The sequence below is a fragment of the Nerophis lumbriciformis genome, linkage group LG18, assembly GCF_033978685.3.
Source record: "Nerophis lumbriciformis linkage group LG18, RoL_Nlum_v2.1, whole genome shotgun sequence".
NCBI lineage: Eukaryota > Metazoa > Chordata > Actinopteri > Syngnathiformes > Syngnathidae > Nerophis > Nerophis lumbriciformis.
In genome coordinates, this window is record NC_084565.2 from 41,485,416 (window position 1) to 41,502,862 (window position 17,447).

General features: G+C 42.0%; 1 protein-coding gene across 2 annotated transcripts in view; it reads right to left on the reverse strand.

Moving 5' to 3' along the window:
• tmem131 (transmembrane protein 131) overlaps positions 1 to 17,221 on the reverse strand; it is a 180,020-nt gene extending 162,799 nt beyond the window's left edge. For both annotated transcript variants that reach the window (XM_061978418.2, XM_061978417.2), the window contains exon 1: positions 16,902 to 17,221. In XM_061978418.2, the coding sequence (XP_061834402.2) occupies positions 16,902 to 17,031 (130 nt within the window). In that variant the 5' untranslated portion in view covers positions 17,032 to 17,221. The remainder of the gene's footprint in view (positions 1 to 16,901) is intronic.
• Between the last annotated feature and the right edge of the window lie 226 nt (positions 17,222 to 17,447).

Below are 17,447 nucleotides of genomic sequence, written 5' to 3' on the forward strand. Positions count from 1 at the left end.
ATTACCTGATTCTGATGACTTGCATTGATTGGAATCAGACAGTGGTGCTAAAAACGTCCGCATTTTCGAATGGAGGAGAAAAAAGTCCTCCTTTCTGTCCAATACCACATGAAAGTGGTTGGTTTTTGGCATCTTATTTGTCCAGCTTCCGTACTCCTTTGTATACACTTTACAAGAAATACATTGTCGGCAAACTCCGTAGCTTGCTAGCTTGTGCACGCCAGCTTTCTGAGACCCTTGTTTTGTTAGCGCAACTGTGCAGTCGGTCTTTGGAGTTTTGAAAACAGGTACGGCGCCAGAGTCTGTTGAAATAAAGTGTTTCTCGCCTTCCAGTCGGTAATTTTAATGAGCTGGCAGCAGCCAGCGTCATCTCAGAAGACCCTCGGGTGCCGTGAATGTCAATCAAGTGACGAAAGTGACGTCATAGTGAAGATTTATGATCGCTCATTTTTAGGACTATTTTTTTAATGCCTGGCTGGTGATCGACTGACACACACTCCGAGATCGACCGGTAGCTCGCGATCGACATAATGAGCACCCCTGATCTATCGATTATAACTTTCAGAAAATTGAGTTGAAATCTTTGTCCATGCTTTAGTCATTGTTGTTCTCTAATTTTCATCAGTGCGGTTTCTGCAAAATAATGTATTTTGTTGAAATGCCGTAGTTATATTGTGAAAAAGTGCTCTAGTAGCACGGTATAGACTAGTGGACCCCAACCACCGGTCCGTGACACATTTTCTACCAGGCCGCAGAGAAACACAAAATAATTTGGTAACACTTTAGTATGGGGAACATATTCTTTGTGACAAAGACTTAATTAAGAGTTATTTGGACACTAGGGGAACATATTTTAAGTAACAAAGACTTAATTTAGAGTTTTTTGGTTAGGGGTAGAGTTACTGGTTGTATAATAAGGCCATGCAGAATAAGGCATTATTAAGTACTTAATAATGACTAATAAAGAGCCAATATGTTACTAATTTGCATGTTAATAAGCAACTAATTAATGGTGAATATGTTCCCCATACTAAAGTGTTACCAATAATTTATAAACGACTGCATTTTCTTCGACTTAACTTTCGCCTGTCCCACTAGACCAGGGGTGCTCATTACGTCGATCGCGAGCTACCGGTCGATCTCGGAGGGTGTGTCAGTCGATCACCAGCCAGGCATTAAAAAAATAGTCCTAAAAATGAGCGATCATAAATCTTCACTATGACGTCACTTTCGTCACTTGATTGACATTCACGGCACCCGAGGGTCTTCTGAGATGACGCTGGCTGCTGCCAGCTCATTAAAATGACCGACTGGAAGGCGAGAAACACTTTATTTCAACAGACTCTGGCGCTGTACCTGTCGTCAAAACTCCAAAGACCGACTGCACAGTTGCGCTAACAAAATAAGAGTCTCAGAAAGCTGGCGTGCACAAGCTAGCAAGCTACGGAGTTTGCCGACAATGTATTTCTTGTAAAGTGTATACAAAGGAGTACGGAAGCTGGACAAATAAGATGCCAAAAACCAACCACTTTCATGTGGTATTGGACAGAAAGGAGGACTTTTTTTCTCCTCCATTCGAAAATGCGGACGTTATCATCACCACTGTCTGATTCCAATCAATGCAAGTCATCAGAATCAGGTAATACACCAACTTATATTCTTGTCTTCATGAAAGAAAGGAATCTATATGTGTTAAACATGCTTGTATTATCTTTAAACACCTTTAACTTATCAACAATATTAACTATATGTGTTAAACATGATTGTATTATCTTTAAACACCTTTTACTTGTTAACAATATTAACTATATGTATTAAACATACTTGTATTATCATTAAACACCTTTAATTTTTTAACAATATTAACTGTGTGTGTTAAACATGCTTGTATTATCATTAAACACCTTTAACTTGTTAACAATATTAACTATATGTATTAAACATGCTTGTATTATCATTAAACACCTTTAATTTTTTAACAATATTAACTATGTGTTAAACATGCTTGCATTATCATTAAACACCTTTAACTTGTTAACAAAAACATATATTTCATAAATAAGTAAATGTAAATTATATATATGAATGAGGTAGATCCCCACGACTTGATCAATTGAAAAGTAGCTCGCCTGCAGAAAAAGTGTGAGCACCCCTGGGTTAGAGTGTCCGCCCTGAGATGGGTAGGTTGTGAGTTCAATCCCCGACCGAGTCATACCAAAGACTATAAAAATGGGACCCATTACCTCCCTGCTTGGCACTCAGCATCAAGGGTTGGAATTGGGGGTTAAATCACCAAAAATGATTCCCGGGCGTGGCACCGCTGCTGCCCACTGCTCCCCTCACCTCCCAGGGGGTGAACAAGGAGATGGGTCAAATGCAGAGGACAAATTTCACCACACCTAGTGTGTGTGTGTGTGACAATCATTGCTACTTTAACTTTAACGTTAATGAACACAGAAAAATATAAATGTCACAGATTGGAGCCAAAGGCTGATTTCCATCTGCATCTCATTGCAAAGAAACAAGTCCACAGGGCTCCCACTAATTCAGCGATATAGTGAGTTGGATTTTTCACGCACTTATTTTTGCTGCAATTATTTGGCACAAGTGGAATGCTGGTCCATGAAACTAATGCCTTTATTAAACCGGTCCGTGGTGCAAAAAAGGTAGGGTATCACTGGTATAGACAACAAAAAGTCATTCAACTGTTGATCAGTGAAGATGGCATCATTTCACAATTGCTCATAATTTGTTCTCTAATTCTAATCTCCAGTGTAGATAGATATTTATTTTTGGTTGGTTGCATGAACAAAGGCACTCACGGTTTGCAAAACAGGAAGAGATCACTGAGCTGGTAGGGACACGATGGTAAACAGCGTAATCGCGTAGCAGTATCAGATTGGTAGCGCAATCTTGCTATCTCACTGTTAATTATCTGCATGGAGTGAGAAGAGAAAGTAGAAATAAGTGCACAGAGAGCGAAGACATTGTGGATAAAAAGGGAAAAGTGATCTGGACAGTATGGCAGTTTTTTGTTTTTTTTTTGTTTTTTTTTAAGTGGACCGTAGTCATACCAATGTGGTCTGAGAATGATGACGGGCGCTCGTCCCCACCGAGACTGGTAATACCACACCACCTTAGCCATGCTCACCCTTTAGAGCACAGCTTTAACTTCCTGGCACTAAACCTGTAGAAAATAGTTCAGGTTTCTCCGTTTACATGTTCATACTATTTTGTTACACTTTATTAAACACTCCTTACTTTGGCACCTTCATTTTGAGAGCGTATTAAGTGTTCAATGTGATTTTACTAGTTTGTTTACATTGATTGTTGTCCCCTATCCCCAGGTGCATGTCTTTGGAGGTGGGAGGAAGCCGTAGTACCCGGAGGGAACCCACACAGTCACGGGGAGAACATGCAAACTCCACACAGAAAGATCCCGAGCCCGGGATTGAACTCAGGACTACTCAGGACCTTCATATTGTGAGGCACATGCACCATTCCACCGTGCTAGTTCTACCATGTTCTACCATCTACCATGAATTGATTAACGTGGACCCCGACTCAAACAAGTTGAAAAACTTATTGGGGTGTTACCATTTAGTGGTCAATTGTATGGAATATGTACTTCACTGTGCAATCTACTAATACAAGTTTCAATCAATCAGTTGATTGGCAACACTAAATGGTCCCTAGTAGGGATGTCCCGATCCAGGTTTTTGCACTTCCGATCCGATACCGATATAGTTTTTGCATTTCCGATCCGATACCGATACTGACCGATACCCATACTGACGATACTGGCCTATCCGAGCATGTATTAAAGTTTAAAGTTATTTAGCCTACTTAGTTGTCAGAATCATGTTGAAAAGGGTTTTAGTACTCTTGATAACAACTAGCCAGCTGAATTAGGGGAGTTTGAATAATACACAATGGTTGGTAACAAGAAACTGACCTGTTTATTCAAGGATAAACACAAAATAAACAAAATTATACATGACAAACAGAAATGGTAACACCCGAATAAGTTTTTCAACTTGTTTAAGTCGGAGTCCACTTAAATTGATTCATGATACAGATATATACTATCAGATATATACTATCATCATAATACAGTCATCACACAAGATAATCACATCGAATTATTTACATTATTTATAATCCAGGGTGTGGAGGGGGGCGCCTGATGTAAGTGTCAAAAAGACAGCCAAAAGAGTTTGATATGAGAATAAATCTAAAGTTAAAATATAGGGTAGAAATGCACCCATTTGCAGGAAATGTAGTCTTGATTTTCAACATTTTCTTTCAAGGCTTGCATGTCTACATGAAAACATTCTTCTTCATACTGCATTAATATATGCTACTTTTAAACTTTCATGCAGAGAAGGAAATCACAATTAAAAAAAATCACAAATTTTTTCATACGGTGTTGATGTGGACAATTTTGTGTCGGCATTTTGATGGTGTGGACGTGTGGCACCGAATGGAGATAAGCGTCTCGACAGACGTTATAATATTTGAACAATGATGACGAAAACTGTTTTCTCTGTCGTGTCCGTGTGTCGAAAATTGTTATGCGCTTATTTTTTTATTTGATTTTGTGCGTGGCATATAATTGCTATGCGCAGAGGACGCTTAAACAGTGCGCAATTGCACAGGCGAGCGCCTTAGAGGGAGCGTTGCTCGCACGGCTGCGCTAGCATCACAGCTAACGTTAGCCATGCTGCTACCTCTCTGCTCGGGGAGGACGTATACGTATGTGACGTATGACGTGACAGTATGTGACGTATGTCGTCACAGTATGTGACGTGTGTAAGAATGTGCGCATGCTGTCTGTGAGAGGGAGACACAGGAAAGAGTGAGAAGAGCCTGTCGTGTAATGTCAGCAGCTAAAAGCAACTGCGTTAGAATCCACAGACCTGTGGATGTGTCATACCTGCCAACTTTTGAAATCAGAAAAACCTAGTAGCCAGGGTCCAGGGGCCGCAGGCCCCGGTAGGTCCAGGACAAAGTCCTGGTGGGGGGTTCAAGGGGGCGAATTCCCCCGACGCAAAATGATTATTAGCATTCAGACAGGTTAAAATGTTGCTAAAACCATCACTTTTCTATCAGTCACAGTGACTTTTCAAAACAAAAATATTACAGCAAAAATCATATGGGTTGATTGACATGTTTATTCTGTAAGCTAACTTCAATAGTTTGCCGTCAGTCGACATGCTAGATGGTTCCGTCTTCATGACATCGGCGATACTTTTTGAGGATTCTGTTCCAAGACACTGAATAATGTTTGATGTTTTGGTTCGACCACATCCATATTTTTTGGCGATTTTCGAGTCGGGAAACATTTTCCGAAATAACTGTCCAATGTGATCAGCCAGTGCGATTGGAAGTCCATGCTCAATTATTGCCTCCGTAAATAAAACTTCGGCATTTATCACATCCAAAGAATCTGTTTGGGCGATGAAAAATGTTGAAAGTTTTCCACTTGTATCGCTAGCAACGGCATTAGACTTGTGTTTTTTTGTCCCAACGTGGTCTTTTACATCGCTAATTCCTCCGTGTCCGATCGAAAAATCTTGTCTGCACAAGGTGCAATTCGCGTAGTTTTCACCCTTTTTGGAACGGATAATTATTCCCGGATAGGCTTTTGAATATTCTTCACGGAATGACTGCAGTTTTCTTTTCGGTTTAACACTCGTTTGCGATTTTTCTCCGGCTGATTCCATGATCGTTCGCTCGTTTGGAAAGAATGGCAACTGGTGCGTCGTGCTTGGCAGCGGTGCTATAAATAGCCTCGCGCATGGCATTCGGAATGGCTCGATAGGAAGTTACGGGAAGCAGTGTCGATTGTCATTGTTGTTACGCGATTTCGTGAATAAAACTTTTTAAAAATATTTTTTTTAAATTAATGAAAAACCGTATTTTTTTATCACTGCAACCGTAACCCGGAATAGGTTGATGAAAACCGTACTAATTACGGGAAAACCGGAGTAGTTGGCAGGTATGATGTGTTGAAGGTGTGCTGGAAAATGCGGAACGGAAATTACGGAGTAGCAGAAAAGTGGAATGTATTATTTAAATCGGTGCGTTGGAAAACACGGACCGGAGTTTTTTTTAAAACTGGATCTGGATCGGCATTTTCCCATGCCTTGCCGATACGCAATTTTTGGCAAATATCGGTAGCCGATCCGATCCAAATATCGGATCGGGACATCCCTAGTCCCTAGTGTGTGAATGTGAGTGTGAATGTTGTCTATCTGTGTTGGCCCTGTGATGAAGTGGCGACTTGTCCAGAGTGTACGCCGCCTTCCGCCCGAATGCAGCTGAGATAGGCTCCAGCACCCCCCGCAACCCAAAAGGGACAAGCGGTAGAAAATGGACGGATGGATATTTTTCTCCTTGGTCCATAATTTCCTCATTGGTCATAAAATAAACAATCACCCAATATGAAAAACTTATATCGTGAGGCAGTTTTCGCCCAGCACGATTATAAAAAGTGGATTTCGCAGCAAAGACAATCATGGCTTTTGATTTGTTTTCTTTAGCTCACATGTCACTCCTCCTGACTTCGGTAAATCCCCGCAGTGAGGAACAATTAGCGCTTAACACGTCACGGCTGCTAAACCTGCATCATCATTACGTTATTCCCATAATGTTTCTTCCTTTAATTTCGCTTTACACGTCTTGTTTTTTTTAAGAGGTTGTGGCCAGCTTCCAGAGTTGACACGGAGCTTATCTCGGACGTGGCCGGCAGCTGTCCGCTCCAGTGGCCGCGGATCAGTGTGACCTGACAGGCGGACACCCGAGCCCGTGCAGACATGCCACACGGCCGTCACTCGTCCAACATCCCCCCCCCCCTTCTACGATTTGCCTGCCAATCTGGAACAATTCCCAGAGGTCAATATCAAAACGCTGGGCCACGTTTACACGGACTACCGCCACCTGACTTGTGGCTGTCAGCCACCGTGACACGTCGGGAAGACAAGCCTGGGAGGTAGCCATGACGCTAGAGAAACTTTGTTTTAATCGGAAAAATAACAGAAAACTTATTCCAAAATGATTGTGTCTGTCTCCTATGTACACTACCGTTCAAAAGTTCGGGGTCACATTGAAATGTCCTTATTTTTGAAGGAAAAGCACTGTACTTTTCAATGAAGATAACTTTAAACTAGTCTTAACTTTAAAGAAATACACTCTATACATTGCTAATGTGGTAAATGACTATTCTAGCTGCAAATGTCTGGTTTTTGGTGCAATATCTACATAGGTGTATAGAGGCCCATTTCTAGCAACTATCACTCCAGTGTTCTAATGGTACAATGTGTTTGCTCATTGGCTCAGAAGGCTAATTGATGATTAGAAAACCCTTGTGCAATCATGTTCATCTATCCATCCATCCATCCATCTTCTTCCGCTTATCCGAGGTCAGGTCGCGGGGGCAGCAGCCTAAGCAGGGAAGCCCAGACTTCCCTCTCCCCAGCCACTTGGTCCAGCTCTTCCTGTGGGACCCCGAGGCGTTCCCAGGCCAGCCGGGAGACATAGTCTTCCCAACGTGTCCTGGGTCTTCCCCGCGGCCTCCTACCGGTCGGACGTGCCCTAAACACCTCCCTAGGGAGGCGTTCAGGTGGCATCCTGACCAGATGCCCGAACCACCTCATCTGGCTCCTCTCGATGTGGAGGAGCAGCGGCTTTACTTTGAGCTTCTCACCCTATCTCTAAGGGAGAGCCCCGCCACCCGGCGGAGGAAACTCATTTGGGCCGCTTGTACCCGTGATCTTGTCCTTTCGGTCATAACCCAAAGCTCATGACCGTAGGTGAGGATGGGAACGTAGATCGACCGGTAAATTGAGAGCTTTGCCTTCCGGCTCAGCTCCTACTTCACCACAACGGATCAATACAGCGTCCGCATTACTGAAGACGCCGCACCGATCCGCCTGTCGATCTCACGATCCACTCTTCCCTCACTCGTGAACAATACTCCGAGGCACTTGAACTCCTCCACTTGGGGCAAGATCTCCTCCCCCACCCGGAGATGGCACTCCACCCTTTTAAGGGCGAGAACCATGGACTCGGACTTGGAGGTGCTGATTCTCATCCCAGTCGCTTCACACTCGGCTGCGAACCGATCCAGTGAGAGCTGAAGATCCTGGCCAGATGAAGCCATCAGGACCACATCATCTGCAAAAAGCAGAGACCTAATCCTGCAGCCACCAAACCAGATCCCCTCAACGCCTTGACTGCGCCTAGAAATTCTGTCCATAAAAGTTATGAACAGAATCGGTGACAAAGGGCAGCCTTGGCGGAGTCCAACCCTCACTGGAAACGTGTCCGACTTACTACCGGCAATGCGGACCAAGCTCTGGCACTGATCATACAGGGAGCGGACTGCCACAATCAGACAGTCCGATACCCCGTACTCTCTGAGCACTCCCCACAGGACTTCCCGAGGGACACGGTCGAATGCCTTCTCCAAGTCCACAAAACACATGTAGACTGGTTGGGCAAACTCCCATGCACCCTCAAGGACCCTGCCGAGAGTATAGAGCTGGTCCACAGTTCCACGACCAGGACGAAAGCCACACTGTTCCTCCTGAATCCGAGGTTCGACTATCCGGCGTAGCCTCCTCTCCAGTACACCTGAATAGACCTTACCGGGAAGGCTGAGGAGTGTGATCCCACGATAGTTAGAACACACCCTCCGGTTCCCCTTCTTAAAGAGAGGAACCACCACCCCGGTCTGCCAATCCAGTGGTACCGCCCCCGATGTCCACGCAATGCTGCAGAGTCTTGTCAACCAAGACAGCCCCACAGCATCCACACATCTGAAAACAGTTTAGCCTATTACAGAAGCTACAAAACGGACCTTCCTTTGAGCAGATTGAGTTTCTGGAGCATCACATTTGTGGGGTCAATTAAACGCTCAAAATGGCCAGAAAAAGAGAACTTTCATCTGAAACTCGACAGTCTATTCTTGTTCTTAGAAATGAAGGCTATTCCATGCGAGAAATTGCTAAGAAATTGAAGATTTCCTACAACGGCGTGTACTACTCCCTTCAGAGGACAGCACAAACAGGCTCTAACCAGAGTAGAAAAAGAAGTGGGAGGCCGCGTTGCACAACCGAGCAAGAAGATAAGTACATTAGAGTCTCTAGTTTGAGAAACAGACACCTCACAGGTCCCCAACTGTCATCTTTATTAAATTGTACCCGCAAAACACCAGTGTCAACATCTACAGTGAAGAGGCGGCTGCGAGATTCTGGGCTTCATGGCAGAGTGGTAAAGAAAAAGCCATATCTGAGACTGGCCAATAAAAGAAAAAGATTAAGATGGGCAAAAGAACAGACATTGGACAGAGGAAGACTGGAAAAAAGTGAATCCAAGTTTGAGGTGTTTGGATCACAAAGAAGAACGTTTGTGAGACGCAGAACAACTGAAAAGATGCTGGAAAAAAGCCTGATGCCATCTGTTAAGCATGGTGGAGGTCATGTGATGGTCTGGGGTTGCTTTGGTGCTGGTAAGGTGGGAGATTTGTACAGGGTAAAAGGGATTCTGAATAAGGAAGGCTATCACTCCGTTTTGCAACGCCATGCCATACCCAGTGGACAGCGCTTGATTGGAGCCAATTTCATCCTACAACAGGACAATGACCCAAAACACACCTCCAAATTGTGCAAGAACTATTTAGAGAAGAAGCAGGCAGCTGGTATTCTATCGGTAATGGAGTGGCCAGCGCAGTCACCAGATCTGAACCCCATTGAGCTGTTGTGGGAGCAGCTTGACCGTATGGTACGCAAGAAGTGCCCATCCAACCAATCCAACTTGTGGGAGCTGCTTCTAGAAGCGTGGGGTGCAATTTCTCCAGATTACCTCAACAAAGTAACAGCTAGAATGCCAAAGGTCTGCAATGCTGTAATTGCTGCAAATGGAGGATTCTTTGACGAAAGCAAAGTTTGATGTAAAAAAAAAAAAAAAAAATCGTATTTCAAATACAAATCATTATTTCTAACCTTGTCAATGTCTTGACTCTATTTTATATTCATTTCACAACATATGGTGGTGAATAGGGATGTCCCGATCCGATATTTGGATCGGATCGGCTGCCGATATTTGCCAAAAATTGCGTATCGGCAAGGCATGGGAAAATGCCGATCCAGATCCAGTTTAAAAAAAAACTCCGGTCCGTGTTTTCCAACGCACCGATTTAAATAATACATTCCACTTTTCTGCTGCTCCGCATTTTCCAGCACACCTTCAACACATCCACAATTCTCGCGCAGTTGCTTTTAGCTGCTGGCATTACACGACGGGCTCTTCTCACTCTTTCCTGTGTCTCCCTCTCACAGACAGCGAGCGCACCTTCTTACACACGTCACATACTGTCACGTCATACGTCACATACGTATACGTCCTCTCCCAGCAGAGAGCGAGGTAGCGGCATAGCTAACGTCAGCTGTGATGCTAGCGCAGCCGCTAAGGTGCGCGCCTGCTCAAACGTCCTCTGCGCACGGCAAATCTATGCCACGCACAAAATCAAATAAAAAAATAAGCGTATAACAATTTTCGACACACGGACACGACAGAGACAACAGTTTTCGTCATCATTGTTCAAATATTGTGACGTCTGTGGAGACGCTTATCTCCATTCGGTGCCACACGTCCACACCATCAAAATGGCAAAAAATTTCCACATCAACACCGTATGAAAAAATTAGTGATTTTTTTTAGTTGTGATTTCCTTCTCTGCATGAAAGTTTAAAAGTAGCATATAGTAATGCAGTATGAAGAAGAATGTTTTAATGTAGACATGCAAGCCTTGAAAGAACATTTTGAAAATCAAGACTACATTTCCTGCAAATGGGTGCATTTCTACCCTATATTTTAACTTTAGATTTATTCTCATATCAAACTCTTTTGGCTGTCTTTTTGACACTTACCCTCCACACCCTGGATTATAAATAATGTAAATAATTCAATGTGATTATCTTGTGTGATGACTGTATTATGATGATAGTATATATCTGATAGTATATATCTGTATCATGAATCAATTTAAGTGGACCCCGACTTAAACAAGTTGAAAAACTTCTTTGGGTGTTACCATTTAGTGGTCAATTGTACTTCACTGTGCAACCTACTAATAAAAGTCTCAATCAATCAATCAAAACACATAGAATCATCATACTGCTGCGATTATATACATCAAGTGTTCATTCAAGGCTAAGGCAAAATATCAAGATATATATCGTGTATCGCAATATGGCCTTAAAATATCGCAATATTAAAAAAAGGCCATATCGCCCAATGATGCCATTTCTGTTTGTCATGTATAATTTTGTCTATTTTGTGTTTATCCTTGAATAAACAGGTCAGTTTCTTGTTACCAACCATTGTGTATTATTCAAACTCCCCTAATTCAGCTGGCTAGTTGTTATCAAGAGTACTAAAACCCTTTTCAACATGATTCTGACAACTAAGTAGGCTAAATAACTTTAAACTTTAATACATGCTCGGATAGGCCAGTATCGGTCAGTATCGGTATCGGTCAGTATCGGTATCGGATCGGAAATGCAAAAACAATATCGGTATCGGATCGGAAGTGCAAAAACCTGGATCGGGACATCCCTAGTGGTGAATAAGTGTGACTTTTAATGGAAAACACAAAATTGTTTGGGTGACCCCAAACTTTTGAACGGTAGTGTAATTGCGCTCTGGAATAAAGTTGTAAATGACATCTGCTGGGTCAAAACGTGGTCTCTTCCTAACTTACCAACAAAGTTTAAGATTTCTTTCAAAATCATTCATGGTTACTACCCTGTAAAGACTGTGATGGTTAGATAGAAGAAGGACATTGATGTTAGCTGCACCTAAAGTAACATGCATCCAGAGACTGCTTACCACCTGTTTTGGACTTGTGAAAGCACTCCATCACTATCTGTCCTTTCATCCTGGATAATATTCATGACAAATTTGTGCTTTGTTTTAAAGATGTGCTATTTGGATTTACACTGTATGAAAAATTTCAAAAGGAATTTTACCTTTGCAACCTCATTATATACTATTGGCTAAGTTTTATATTCATAAATGTAAGTTTCTTAATACCCGACCTGCTTTTTGTGCAGAAATTTACTTTAAAATGCTTTCTACCTCTACAACCAAAAAGCTGTGAAAACTATGATGCTGTGCTCCAAATTTGGATTATATATGCAGTGTTTCCCACAGGACAGGCATTTATTTGTGGTGGTGTGGTCGGGGGGCGAGGGGTGACGGCGGCAGAGGTGATGACCAAGAAGAACGCGGAGTTGGAATATAAGTACAACACTTTATGTACATATTTAGCTCATTAAAATTACCGACAGGAAGGCGAGAAACACTTTATTTCAACAGACTCTGGCGCCGTACCTGTCGTCAAAACTCCAAAGACCGACTGCACAGTTGCGCTAACAAAATAAGAGTCTCAGAAAGCTTTGCGTGCACAAGCTAGCAAGCTACGGAGTTTGCCGACAATGTATTTCTTGTAAAGTGTATACAAAGGAGTACAGAAGCTGGACAAATAAGATGCCAAAAACCAACCACTTTCATGTGGTATTGGACAGAAAGGAGGACTTTTTTTCTCCTCCATTCGAAAATGCGGACGTTATCAGCACCACTGTCTGATTCCTATCAATGCAAGTCATCACAATCAGGTAATACACCAACTTATATTCTTGTCTTCATGAAAGAAAGGAATCTATATGTGTTAAACATGCTTGTATTATTTTTAAACACCTTTAACTTGTTAACAATATTAACTATATGTGTTAAACATGCTTGTATTATCTTTAAACACCTTTAACTTGTTAACAATATTAACTATATGTGTTAAACATGCTTGTATTGTCATTAAACACCTTTAACTTGTTAACAATATTAACTATATGTATTAAACATACTTGTATTATCATTAAACACCTTTAATTTATTAACAATATGTTTTAAACATGCTTGTATTATCTTTAAACACCTTTAACTTGTTAACAATATTAACTATATGTATTAAACATGCTTGTATTATCTTTAAACACCTTTAACTTGTTAACAATATTAACTATATGTATTAAACATACTTGTATTATCATTAAACACCTTTAATTTATTAACAATATTAACTATATGTGTTAAACATGCTTGCATTATCATTAAACACCTTTAACTTGTTAACAAAAACATATATTTCATAAATAAGTAAAAATAAATTATATATATGAATGAGGTAGATCCCCACGACTTGATCAATTGAAAAGTAGCTCGCCTGCAGAAAAAGTGTGAGCACCCCTGAGTTACACCCATCTGAACAGGTCAGCCACCTGTTTAAAGCCCGATCACAGTTGAAATCTTGAAATGAAGGGCCTTTAATGGCCAAAACATTAACCTGGACAACATTTTAACAGCTGCTTGGCTCAGATTTTATTCTTTTCATTGCATTCACATGCTGCAGTGGACAGTGGACATTTTAGCTTCATTATTAATGCAGTATCTGAAGCACCGTCTCCACGTGTGTTTATTGACAACAGGGTTATAACCTGGACACGTTAGCTCGTCGGTATGGTAACACGTGACGTGACAACAGCGGCGGTGTTAATGAAGCAGCGTCAGGCTGCTCACCGTGAGTGAACCCCTCGGTGAAATCGCGGATTAACGTTAAATATATGACGAGCCGCGAGCGATGCAGCTATAACTTATCTACCTACAACCTATATTACCCTCGTATTTTGATCCGGTCGGTCCTTTCTTTTACTCCGCCGTCTTCTTCTTCTTCTTCTTCTGGCCCACCAGGTGAATTAAGTGCTATTGGCGGAGTTACAATGCATAGTAGGCTACCGCCACCTACTGCACCGGAGTTGTAACTACAAGCAACATTCACAGACAGAGTCCCATTGCTTTTATGAGCGGTCGAGCGAGTCAAAAGCCGAAAAATCCATTTGTGGCGGACGTAATTCTTTCGTGGCAGGCCGCCACAAATAAATGAATGTGTGGGAAACACTGATATATGGCAGTGTTTTTCAACCATTGTTATCTAATTTCACCAATTTGGGTTAAAAAATATTTTTTGCAAACTAGTAATTATAGTCTGCAAATGATGTGTTGTTGTTGAGTGTCTGTGCTGTCTAGAGCTCGGCCGAGTAACCGTGTAATACTCTTCCACATCAGTAGGTGGCAGCCGGTAGCTAATGCTTAAACCAAAAATTAACAAGGTGAGTGCTCCTAAGAAAAGGCATTGAAGCTTATGCAGAACGAAACTAAAACTGAACTGGCTACAACGTAAACAAAAACAGAATGCTGGACGACAGCAAAGACTTACTGTGGAGCGGACGGCGTCCACAATGTACATCCGAACATAACATGACAATCAACAATGTCCCCACAAAGAAGGATAAAAACAACTGAAATATTCTTGATTGCTAAAACAAAGTAGATGTGGGAAATAACGCTCAAAGGAAGACATGAAACTGCTACAGGAAAATACCAAAAAAAGAGAAAAAGCCACCAAAATAGGAGCGCAAGACAAGAACTAAAACACTACACACCGGAAAACTGCAAAAGACTCAAATTAAGTCAGGGTGTGATGTGACAGGTTGTGACAGTACACCTACTTTGAGACAAGAGCTATATTGATGCATGCTTGGTTATGCTTTAAAGTCATATCCAACAATTGCGACAACGACTTTTTATTGCCAACTGAGTTTATTTTTTAATGATTTCTGCTGGTGGTGTGCCTCCGCATTTTTTCAACGCAAAAAATGTGCCTTAGCTCAAAAAAGGTGAAAAAACACTGATTTATTAAACTTGTGTGAGCCTATGGCTTTACACATATATATATTTTGCTTTCTCCTTTAGTTGCTTTATTGAGTTTACAAACCCCTGGCGCTTTTTTGTACTGTTTCTGTACTTGTTTTGATTATCATTATTTCTTTGATTGTATATAAATCCATCCATCCATCCATTTTCTACCGCTTATTCCCTATTGAATATAATAAAGGTTTTGAAAAAATAAAATAAAATAAAACGTACAGTCCCCCCTGGCATTGTTTTGTACTGTTTGTGGTTTTCTACACTAAATTTTCTCTATTTATTCAACTTATTATTATTATTATTATTATTATTCTCCAGATTTTGGCGCGCTCTACCTTCCACATTTTTCACCCCATTCAAACTGTTCCAACTTCATCAAACTGTTCAGCCTAATCGGGAATTGCGGGCTTTCCCTTGACAAATTCCAAAAATTCCTTCAGGAATTGCCTCTTCAAATTATCATTTTGGTAACACTTTAATATGGAGAACATATTTTAAGTAACAGAGACTTAATTTAGAGTTATTTGGACACTAGAGGAACACATAAGGGTTAGGGTTACTATAAGCAATAATTCTGAGGTTATTGAGGGAAGACTCTTAGTTAATGACTTATTGGTTGTATAATAAGGCATTAATAAGTACTTAATGACTAATTAAAAGCCAATATGTTACTAATTTGCATGTTAATCAACTAATTAATGGTGAATATGCTCCCCATACTAAAGTGTTACCATTATTTCTTTGCTTGTATGTAAATGTTGCATATCATAAATAAAGGTTTATAAATAGATAAAAAGCCATGACGCTAGCCAGCGAACCTTGCATGTTAGCATCACATAGCCTGGCACCTTAGCATCCCATAGCCTTGACATGTTAGCATCCCATAGCCTTTACATGTTAGCATCCCATAGCCTTGACATGATAGCACCCCATAGACTTGACATGTTAGCATCCCATAGCCTTGACATGTTAGCATCGCATAGCCTGACATGTTAGCATCCCATAGCCTGACATCTTAGCATCCCATAGCCTGACACGTTAGCATCACATAACCTGACACGTTAGCATCCCATAGCCTGACACGTTAGCATCCCATAGCCTGACACGTTAGCATCCCATAACCTGACATGTTAGCATCACATAACCTGACATGTTAGCATCCCATAGCCTGACATGTTAGCATCCCATAGCCTGACATGTTAGCATCACATAGCCTGACATGTTAGCATCACATAGCCTGACATGCTAGCATCACATAACCTGACATGCTAGAATCACATAACCTGACACGTTAGCATCACATAGCTTGACATGTTAGCATCACATAGCTTGACATGTTAGCATCCCATAGCCTGACATGTTAGCATCCCATAGCCTGACATGTTAGCATCACATAACCTGACATGTTAGCATCACATAACCTGTTAGCATCACATAGCCTGACATGCTAGCATCACATAACCTGTTAGCATCACATAGCCTAACATGTTAGCATCACATAACCTGACATGTTAGCATCACATAACCTGTTAGCATCAAATAGCCTGACATGCTAGCATCACATAACCTGACATGTTAGCATCACATAACCTGACATGCTAGCATCACATAGCCTGTTAGCATCACATAGCTTGACATGTTAGCATCACATAGCTTGACATGTTAGCATCACATAGCCTGACATGTTAGCATCACATAGCCTGTTAGCATCACATAGCTTGACATGTTAGCATCACATAGCTTGACATGTTAGCATCACATAGCTTGACATGTTAGCATCACATAGCATGTTAGCATCACATAGCTTGACATGTTAGCATCACATAGCTTGACATGTTAGCATCACATAGCCTTGCATGACAACACAACGCGTCGGCTGACGTCCGCGTCCAAATATAGCTAGCGGCCAGCTTTCAGTGTCACCGTGCCGACTTTGAACGCGCCAGGTCGGCTGCAGTAATCAGCAACTGACGCCATAAGAGAGCCGGACAGCGCACCGTAAACAGAAAGTTCCAATGTTTGTTCGCTTGGACTCCGAAACAGTCGCGGCAAAAAAAAAAAAAGTGACCAACCTTGTTGATTGGCCCGCGTGGCGTGGATACAAGCAATAAATAACATCCTCAACAGTCCCAGACGCGGTGCTTTTCTCGAGGGTGAAAAATGGCGAGAGGTCCCGCAAGCCTGCTCCTGCCGGCCCGCCATGCCCGCTGCGTCGCTCGCCTATCGGGGAAGGCGCCGTGCGAGCCCGTGTGGAGCTCCAAGCATCGCCGTGGACTGGAGTCTGCCAAGTGGACCGTGGCTGCTAGTGTCTGCTAGTAGCTGCTTTACCCACAGTCAGCTAACCATTAAAGCCTCCGCTCTCTCTCTCTGCCAAGCGTCTTCTTCTATTACACGCGTGACGACTTAAAGGGTGGACGCGTCCTCTCGTCGGAACACCGTGACGTGTGCTGCCCCCTGCCGGCCCGGAGGTAAACACCGTCATGGTCAACTCTAGTACAAATTGATTGAAACTTGTATCAGAATCAGAATCAGAATCAGCTTTATTGTCATTACGCAAGGTAACGAGATTGAGACCATTCCATACAGTGCGATGTGTGCATGCTAGAAAAACAATGTGC